This window comes from Pelodiscus sinensis, chromosome 1 (genome assembly GCF_049634645.1).
Source record: "Pelodiscus sinensis isolate JC-2024 chromosome 1, ASM4963464v1, whole genome shotgun sequence".
NCBI classification, from domain to species: domain Eukaryota; kingdom Metazoa; phylum Chordata; order Testudines; family Trionychidae; genus Pelodiscus; species Pelodiscus sinensis.
Window position 1 is genome coordinate 92,366,790 of NC_134711.1, and position 10,119 is coordinate 92,376,908.

Here is a 10,119-nt window from a genome sequence, read left to right on the forward strand (position 1 = left end):
TTTATATTCCAACTGATTTATTTTAGAATTGTATGGTAAAAAATAAAGTCAGCCATTTTCCAGTAATAGTTTGGCTGTGGCACTTTTGTATTTTTATGTCTGATTTTCTAAGCAAGTAGTTTTTAAAGTGAGGTGAAACTCGGAGAGTACACAAAACAAGTCAGACTCCTCAAAGGGATACAGTAATCTGGAAAGGTTAAGAGATTGTTTAACAGACAACAGGACAACACTCATCAACAGCTATATGTCTGCAGCTATAACTAGAGTCTCCACTAGGTGGCATTGTTGATATAGACAGGAAATCTAGTCAAGCCAAAGGGGAACAAACCGCTCCCTTCTGTCAGAAACATTCATGCTCACACAAGTATTGACATCTCATACAAGAGGGTAGAAATAAATTACTGCAAGGGCCTGGGGGAATCTCTGCCATCACCACTGGCATAACAGCACAGCTGGGCCAGTGGATTAGGGGACTTCTTACTCCTCAAAACTGTCACATGTACAGATGTAAGATATCTGCCTTTAGCCACCAATGGAGTCTCTCAGTCCTGCCTCTCTCAGTAGTACCACTGAAACATCTTCATATGCATCCCTCCTCCCTGAGGGGTATGGGCTGGAGAATTCAAAGCCCTCAAACAGGATCAGCCCCTTCTCTCCCAACTGGAACAAGGTTTAGCTACTATCTATCGCATCTGCAATAAGGCATGTGTATTTTCTCCCTTACAAAGTGATATTTATCAAGATTCACAGCAGGGAGGTTAGCAGATCTCACCTTGGTTAGCTATATAAAAGCATGTGGCTTTGTACAAAGAGCTCTAGGCACCCAAAGTAGTGCCAGTTTTCTTAAGTCAGGAGGGATGCCCCAGACAGAGGGTAAAGCCAATGCAACAGAGCATGAGAGAAAGGGGAGTCCTGCCTCCTCTTGTAAACCATCTGAACATCATTCACCCCACACCCAGCTCTTCCATTTGTGTAAGGGGAGACACTAGCTTTCCTCTGATCCCATGGGAAGAGAAAGGTCCAGGAAACAAAGGGGCCAATGTAGAAAAGGCAGGGTCAGGGCTCGATTCGCAGTCCCCCAGTGGAGACTGTAACAGACTTTCCACTGCATACAATTACAGTGAAAAATAATGAGCCCAGCATTCGCTGTCCCTAGCCAGGAGGAGAGTCAGAGGGACTTTAGCGGTACAAACAAGGACCCATCCATGAGAAACTGGGCATTCACATCGGGCAGACACTGTTGCCAAAGGCACAGGCTAGCCTTGCAGGCAATATCCACTTCAGTTTATCTATTAGTCTTGATTGCACCTTCCTTTGCCGGTCAGTTTTCGGCGCTGGGACTTGCTGGTTCGCCCAGCACTGGGTTTCTGGGTTTTCTTATGTGGGTTTTGGCCACGCCTCAGCTGCTTTCTCTTGGGCTTCTTCCGGCTGCGTGCATGCAGGGAGGCAGTGAGTGAAGAGATCCTGTACAGGAAAGAGAAAGTCTGAGGCTTGATCTACACTACAGACTGATGTCAGTATAATATGTCACTCAGTTACACTGACCCAGTTGCCAGCATAAACAACACGATGCTGACAGGAGAGCTTCTCCCACTGACATAGCTACCGCCTCACAGGGAGTGGATTCACTACAGCGATGGGAAAAGCTCTTCCCTCAGCATAAGTAGTATATTCACGACAGCTGCACCTCTGTAGCGCTGTAAGTGTAGACAAGCCCTGAGACCTAGAGAGGATGGAGGGCTGCCTCTGCCACAAAGGCAGTTTGCATGCTAGTGGTGATGCAGGGCACCAGACTATTCATATTGCAGCAGCACCTGGGAGCCCTTGTCATGGACAGGACTAAGGATGTTAAAAGGCGGGTAATTGGGAAGTTGTGTACCGGCTAGATGATTAGTTGAAAAGGGAAGGTGCTACCCCCGCTACGGCTCTACAATTTAAATGTAGTAAGAGGCAGGCGCACAGGCAGCTGGTTTTGCTCAGTCCCAGCTCACGCCAGGTCCAGCAGCCTCTTTCCACAGGGGGTCCTAGCAGGCAGCTGGAACCCTTGTGAACAGTGGCTGCTGCTGGAGCAGCCTCCCCTGTCCCCCCACACTGCTGTGGGGGGCAATTTGCACCACAGAGACAGTGCTGGAGAGAACTGGCTTTTAACGCAGCTTCCGCAGCACAGGCTCCTGCTCCCCTCTCTTGCTACCTCTGATATAGAGGCAGCAAGGGGGAGGAGGGAAAACGTGAGTAGTCGACTTGACTACTCTTCTATATCTTTAGCCACCACCCTGCTATGCTACGTGCTGTGTCAACAGAACAAGATAACCTCTGTGCCAAAGAACTTGCAGGTGCCCTCTGCTGGTAGCTGAGACCATGGCATGATCTTAACAAAACAGCAAGCCCAGGAGAGAGATCAAAATCCTATGTTGGATCCCCACGCACAAACTGCAGATACTCAAGTTACAGGGTGATAGGAAGCTACAGGACTGTTCGGGGCGGGAAGAGGGAGGCGAGTAGTTTTATACCCACCTCTCAGACAGGAAGGGATCTCCAGACTTCTTGGGCAATGCACTTGTGAATCTGCTCGGTGGCTCCTTCTCTACTTCTGCTTCAGTGCCCCCTTCCTAACAAAACACAACACAGGAGTCTGAGCAGCGTTAGGTGGTTCCACAGCTCTCTCAATCCGACGACCACATTGTGAAAGAAAGATCCTCACCTAGACCAAACTCTCCACATCCCCCACAGCTTGGTTCTCAATGTCCCAGTAAACCATATGAAAGGGCTCCACAGACCACTAGGGACCAACCCGAGGAGACCCACTATTCTGATCCATTCCAAGACCCAACCTGTAAATAAGGTTGTAAGGGCACAGAATTGAGTTTCATTAGGAATTAGAGGGTTTCATTGTTGAAAGATACCAGGATGGATTACTGAATAGGCAGATGTCCTTAGGGATCTGCAGGATTCCCTCTTCCACACAGGGAAGCTTGTGTGTGTGTCACTGGCTCACATCCGGCCAAGGTTCATAGGGGTGAGGGATGTAAAAAGTTGTTTAAAATGGAACTGTGTATCCGCTAAAAATCCTAGTGGTTCCCTGCACCCTGCAGTGAAGCCTCTCCAGGGGAGGCCTCGTTGTGTGCTCTGCAGGATGCAGAAAAGACTCTCTGGATGCAGGAATGGCAGGGGCTGCCAGCCCCGCTCCCAGGGAGGTTTTGCTGCTACAGCCAAGCCAGCTCTCTTGGAGCGGGGCCAGCAGCCCCTGCCAGCCCCACTCCCAGGCAGCCAGCATATAACCTGTAGCAGGAGCTGGGCCGTGCTCACCATGGACAGGGGCTGCTCCAGCTGGCTTGCCAGAAAGAGCAGCCCCTGCCTGCAGTGGGACCCATGGGGCTGGAGCAGCCCCTGCCCAAGGCAGGCAGGGAGCAGCTCCAGCCCTTACCAGTTAACTGGAACCAGTAGGTCTTAGCTGTTAAGGGTGAGGCACACCAGTTAACCATTTACATCTCTAATAGGGATCCCAAGGTGTTGCCAGTCAATTACTGCCTGGAGGCCCTTGGGAAATGAGCTGGAGATCTCAGTTCAGTCCTGGGGTTTCATTCACCAAAAAGCCAGCACAGTAGGAACTAACTGGATTTCTCATTTGCAGTCTGAGAAGCCAAGGACTAAATGGGTCATGGAGACAAATTACTTCACAGCATAGAGGTGATCCCTTCAAGAAGGGACTCAGGTCAAGTGGACAGCCACATAGGGAAGTCTACACTTGCTCATCACGTCACACCTGCTTAGGATACAGCAGCCACCAGAGCTATCAATCCACCAGATTTCACCAACATTTAAGTGTCTATGGAATATCAGAACAATTTTGTGTGGGAAGCAGCCCTTAGGGAAGGTTTACCCTATGCTCATGAACCAGTAACACCAACTGAGGAAGAGCATAAAAGCTGCCTGTCTCCTTCCCCATCCCTGCTTCTACTGGGTCCCCAGCAGGCTCAAGCTACTGTCATATTTAAGTAACAATGGCCCCATCTACCCAGCTTTGGAGATTTGTAAGGCTGAGATGATGAGGACAGACACAGCAGCGAGTCATACCCCAGGGGAGCTGAGTCCTAGCTGGCGTGCTCCTGAGAGGTCCAGGTCACTGATGGTAGTCACTGTCACAGTGTGGTTTGGATGATCAATGCTCACAGACTCGGTTTGGGATGTCACCAAATGTTCCAACTCATCAGCCTCTTCTGCAGTCAACAAAAACACAATGTGAATGGGCTTCTCCGGCCAAACTCACCCTGACCAGGTCCTGCTCTATGCGGGGAGGTGCCCCAATTGCTACACCCACTGTGAGGAGCTGAGCAGCCAAAGCTCTGAAACCAGAGAACGGTGTCAGTAAGAACATCCTCTCCCCATACACCGGATCTCACGTCTTGACAAAGCCTTACAGATCACCTCCCAATTGCTGCTTTCTATACCCTCCCCACCCCCACTACATACAGTCTCTGGCTGCAAAGGCAGGGATTCCTTTCTATAGCCCATCAACACTGCTCCTCAGTCAGACACAGGGACAATAAGAAGCCATCACCGATGGGCTCAGTGAGTTGTCTCTGTTTCAAATCTAGTTCACACCATCCTAGTGAGCGACACTGGACAAGTGCCTTTTGACAGCAAGAGATAAAACCTTAAGGTATCGGGTTAGCCCTCTGTTAAAAACCTCTCTCCCAGCCGCCGCACCCAAGCATTTCTGGGTGTTTTTATGACCTTGGACATTTTCCACAACTGAATTTCTGGTTATCATGAAGTAAAGCTCCACCACAGGAGACACCACTCACCTAAGGCCTCTTCTCTCTCTGTCAGCATTTTCAGGTACTCCTTGTGCCGCTAAAATGTAAAGGCATAGAATCACTGCAGTACTTCCAGTCTTACCAGCTGTCACTCAGGGAACATGCCCAAGGCACATGCCTACCTCCCACCATTCCTGCACAACTGGGATCCAAAATACTTAAAGTCTCAAGTTGTCCTGCACATACAACACTGCTAGGGCCAGTGAGATGACAGGCAGTGTAATTTTTCTTCATACACTGCTGTGACAACACATCTCAGTTCTACCCTACTAATGCATCCCATTATTTCAGTCCTGGAAGTCCCATGCAGCAATGCTGCTATATCCAAATTAATTATTTCTTTGCAGAACTTCCAGCTATTCTACTCCTGTCTTGTCCTCCTCCCAGAACCCAGTCTGCCAATGCCCTTTCTCTTTGTCCTGAAACTAGGGATGTTAGAAATCGTTTAAATTTAATAATCATGTAACCACACCAATTCTTAGCAGTTACACGATTATTTGATGACCCATGGGAGCGGGGGCAGGGCCAGCAGCCAGTGCACTCCTGGCCCCACTCCCAGGGTCCCCCTGCCACCATGCACTGCTGCTTCTGTATTTAAAAACCAGTTCCCCAGACAGACCGGCTCCTACCTGCTGCTCCATGCTGCTGCTTCCGATATAGTGCAGGATGGCAGCAGCCTCTGTCCGTAGGAGGCCACAGAGCAGCCTCTGTCCACCGCGAACCCAGGCTTGCCGCAAACAACACAGGCTGCCCCGTGTAGCTGCCTCTGTATCAGAGGCAACAGCATGGGGTGGCAGATAGCTCCCCATGCTCTCTTCATTTACAACTCGGATAGAAGGACTGGGACAGCTAGTCTGCCAATCCAAGTTTTAAATGCACAGCATGTGGGAGAGAAGGGGGTTGCTGCAATTAACTGGGATTATGAACAGATAACCATTTAACCAATAAGCAATTGGTTATCTGACTAGCTGCTGATATTCCTACTTTTTTGTTATACTTTGCTTGGTTTAATAAAAAGAATGCCCTGGAATAGGTGATTATTTTAGTCCCTCTATCTTGCAATACAAGCAAATTTGATCTCTGTTGTAACTTACATGTTGTAGTGGGGCTCTATTTAAAATCCCAGGGGTGGGTGGGCATCAGCCCACCTACTTCTAAAAGCCCCTCTCCCAGCCTTGTGGGAGGGATGACTGGACCTGGGGCTCAACTGATTACTTGGGACAGCTAATAAAAAACAGGGTCAAGGAGTGCAAGTCAAAGGTTTAGAACAAGGGAACCGGATGGGGACACCGAGCAGAGAACCCCGAACAGCATCCACTGCACCTCAAAGCTGTCGATGGAGCCAGTGGACGCTTCAGAGGGGTAGCTAAGTTGTTTAAGTTTTTCCTGTTACAAACTAAGAAATAGTCTGATAGCACTTTAAAGACTAACAAAATATGTAGATGGTATCATGAGCTTTCGTGGGCACAGCCCACTTCTTCCGATAACCAGAGTGTTGGATGTCCAGAACCAAAATAAATGAGGGAAGAAGGGAAGGAGGACTCTGGTCATCTGACAAAGTGGGCTATACCCACGAAAGCTCACACCACCATCTACAGATTTTGTTAGTCTATCAAGTGCTACCAGACTATTTGTTGTTTTTTAAGTTATTCCTACTTAAGACACCTCAGCTATTCCAGACTTAGACCTACACAACTACTATGTAACTCCTTGCCAAAGCATACTGCCATGAACTAAACTCCTCTAACCAACTAACCAAACAGATCACCTGGGGGAAGTACCTCCTCTTTCAGCTTCCTTTGCTCCTCTTTCAATTTTCGTTTGATCTCCTCCAGGGCCACTTTTCGCCTCTCCACTTTCCGCTTGTGGAACCCGGTCAGGTACTCCCTGCAGAGGACACGGGGCAGGTTACAGCCATCCTGAAGAGAAGCCCTGATCCTTGCAGAAGCTCCTCACACCCCGAGAGAGAAGTGGGGCGTGGAGGAAGGAAACCAGCAGTGAGGGCAGAGAGAGGGCAGCGGCTACAGCGAGGGACACTGAGTTTGCTCAGTTCGGGTGCGCATGCTCAGTGCACCCAAAGTAGCAAATTCTGAGAAGTTAGTGTTTTGCTCGCTACACCGGCAAGGCCTGCAGCTCTCCACAGAGCAGCGAGGAGGAGAAGGACCAGCATAAGGCATTCCCAAAGCTGAGGGCCACAGCCCATCTTGCTTCCCAGCCGCTCAAGAGGCCTTCCTCACAAACGTGAAGAAAGGGGCAGTGAGAGGAGACAGGCCCCTATGGGCCGGGGCATGTGGCTGCTTCCCACGTGGGGAGGCATCTCTGCAGAACGAGCAGCCCAGCTGTTCTTCTCCCTCCCACACTAAGTCCTGGGGAATGCGGGGCGCCTCCGGGAGACGGGGGGGGGCCTCCAGCTGCCTTTCCCCCGGCGCACCCAAGTGGGGGGCGACTCTGACGAGGGGGCAGCAGGCGGCGTCTCAGGACCCCCGACACCAGCCCAGCTCGAACCGCCGCTCACTCACCGCCGACTGTCCTCATCGAAGATGACCGCCCGCCGCAGCCCCGCGCCGCCGCCTCCCTTCTTCTTGCGGCCCATGCCGGTACCGGCCCCGGCGCAGCAGCGCGGCTCCTCCCCGCACAGCGGGGACACACGCTCCGAGCGCCCGCCTCCTTCCGCAGCTCCCACGTGGCCGCCCCGCCTCACGGGGCCGGCCGAGCAGCGCGGCGGTCTGAGCTGCAGGGAGGGGGAATGTCCCTTCCCCACGCCCCGCCCCGGAAAGATTCGGCCTCAGCGAGTGCGAGCGACCCAGCGTGGCCCGTGTGTGCCCCGCTTACACCCGGTCTCCGCCAGGCTCAGCTTTTGACTGGGATGAGCTCCCGAGAGTTTCATGCCCTCCCTCCTACCCTGTGTCTCCAGTCTGTGGGGCACAGCTCCCCTTTCTCCCACCCACCCGTGTCTGAGGCCATCCCCACGTCTTCAGATGAGCTGGAGTGGGAAAAAATGGGAACACAGAATTTATAACAGAAAAAGAAGGGGGCGGGGGGAGTACCTGTCAAGGGTACAGCCAGAGGGACTGGTACTTTTTTTCAGCTCATCTGAAGAAGTGGGTTTTAAATACTATTTATATTTTTATTAGTATCTAAGGTGCCACAGGATCGTTGTTTCTATACCCATAGGCAGCCAAACAATACAGCTGGCTGAACCTTAGGGCCTTTAACTCCTTGCTGGATCATTGCATGTTACTCTTTGAGCTGCTCTAAGGCAGGGGTGGGCAAGAGGTGAGCTCTTAGGCAGAGAACAGCTGTAAGGGGCAGAAAGGACCATCTTGGTTATCTGGTCTGACTTCCTGCAAGCTGCAGGCCACAGAACCTCATCCACTCACTCCTGCAATAGACCCACCGTCCCTGAGTGAGTTACTCAAGTTCTTAAATCATGATTTAAAAGTGTCAAGTTAGGAAGAATCCACTAATTGAAACCAGCAAGTGACCCAGGCCCCATTCTGCAGAGGAAGGCAATCTTGCCCACGCAACCCCCCAAATCTCTGCAGATCTGACCCATTAAAAAGCCTTCCCAACCCCAAACATGGGGTCAGCTGGACCATCAGTTTTTTGCCAAAACCCACCAGCCAAACACCTGGGAAAGAATTCTCTGTAGTAACTCAGAGTAACCATATTTCCAGGGCTCGCCGAGTGGCGGTGAGCCCCGCTTGCCAGCTGCACGGTTTTGTGCTCTGCGCATGCGCAGGTTGTTCTTCACTGGCTCTTCTGGGGTGTAATCTACTCACCATGGGCGAGTAGATTACACTATTTGTCGAGCCCTGCATATTTTCCTATGCTGAATATGGGACACCTGGTAAAATTACTCTTCTTCAAGTGAATTCAATGGCAATCAATCAGAAGTATACAGTACAAACGTTCAAATTAACATCAAGTTGACTGAACACATGTTAAGAAGAAATCCTGTGCATCTGGAGTCTTTTCATTTACTTCCTTATCTTTATGGTTTGCACAGGGAGAAGTGACACATGCTACTATACATCTCTCCAACATGGGTATAGGGGTAACTGACTGACCTGACCCAACCTTCCCTGCCCAGTGCTCTCCATCCTCCACACCTGACTGGGCTCCCAGGGCACGCCTTTCCTGGGACCACATCTTCTTGAGGCAACATGTGGGGGGTAGCACGGTTACAGCTTCCCCCCCTCCAGATTTCTATCAGGGCTCACGTCAGAGCATGGGTCAGCAGCAGCCTTTCAGCACTGCCAGATGGAAGAGATGGGAGCTGCTTCCAGCTGCAGGGGTGGGGCATAGAGATGATCTGTATACTTAAGAGGTCATTTCTTCCCTCCCACCCCACCCCTGTCCCGCTCCCCTGTGGCTGGAAGCAGTTTGTCCCTTCCTGCCTAGGTCCATCTAGCCCAGTATCCTGTCTACCGACAGTGGCCAGCACCAGGTGCCCCAGAGAGGGTGGACCGAAGACAATGATCAAGCGATTTGTCTCCTGCCATCCCTCTCAACCCAGCCTGCCTCCTGTTCTCTGGCTAAAGCGCGGGCAGGAAGGAGTTAAGCCCCCCTAAGGATGCTCCCGGGCTCAGAGAATCTGTCTATAGGGGCCTCAGTGAACTTGGTCAGAGAGGTGGCTGAGCAGGGGAGATGCCTAGGGGACAGAACAGCCCCACACGCCCTGGGGCAGGACTAGGGTAGGGCAGTGTATGAAGAGGGTGCTCTGCCCCTGCTTGTGGGGCAGCTGCTGAGGAGCCTGCAGAGTTGGGGCACCAACAGGCTGGAAATCGCTTCCTCCCCACCACTGCAGGCTTAGCTGAGAGGCGGAGAGGCTTCCTTATGCCAGTGTGGTACGGGGCTTTGGCACAGCAGGTTTGGCTCTGCCTGGCCAGTGCTTTGGGCTGTAGGGTCTTGAGCTTTCCCTGGGTGCCAGCCTAGCCAGAGGCAGTGGGGAAAGGAAGGAGCCTGCTAGCCAGGCTGTTGGTGAGCTGAATGATCTGACCAAGGGCTGGTTCTCTGCACAGTGCTGGTGGGGCTATGGAGGAGTGGCCTGGATGAGGGGGTGAATGGCACAGCAGGGAAGGGAGAGTGAGATGAGATGCATGTAAAGGGCCAATGGGTGGCCAGCAAGGTGACGTAACCAATCATGGCTAGTCCACACTCACCAGCCACCACAGCGAGCAGCCCGTGCTGGCTGGAAATGGTAGGGGGGTGGCTGGGAAGCCTGCTAGCAGAGAGTGGGCACACAGCAGGGATTGCACTGATGAACCAACAGGAGGGAGCATCTGGCCCTGAAGGCTGC

At 51.8% G+C, this 10,119-nt stretch overlaps 1 protein-coding gene across 1 annotated transcript; it reads right to left on the reverse strand.

Annotated features, from left to right (window-relative positions):
- NOL12 (nucleolar protein 12) lies at window positions 1–7,636 on the reverse strand. The gene is made up of 6 exons (XM_006118929.4): window positions 7,337–7,636; window positions 6,599–6,704; window positions 4,806–4,854; window positions 4,075–4,217; window positions 2,515–2,609; window positions 1–1,464 (listed from the first exon to the last, which is right to left on the reverse strand). Exons 1-6 carry the CDS (start codon window positions 7,408–7,410, stop codon window positions 1,293–1,295), a joined length of 639 nt encoding a protein of 212 aa, XP_006118991.2. The 5' UTR covers window positions 7,411–7,636; the 3' UTR covers window positions 1–1,292.
- Between the last annotated feature and the right edge of the window lie 2,483 nt (window positions 7,637–10,119).

Bases quoted from the DNA above. Each gene is read 5' to 3' on its own strand.
- NOL12 (XM_006118929.4), bottom strand. From the start codon at position 7,410: ATGGGCCGCAAGAAGAAGGGAGGCGGCGGCGCGGGGCTGCGGCGGGCG. The intron at 4,855-6,598 runs GTACTTCCCCCA...TTTACATTTTAG, and splicing joins AAAGGAAGCTGAAAGAGGAG to CGGCACAAGGAGTACCTGAA. The intron at 4,218-4,805 runs GTGAGTGGTGTC...TGTTGACTGCAG, and splicing joins AGAGAGAGAAGAGGCCTTAG to AAGAGGCTGATGAGTTGGAA.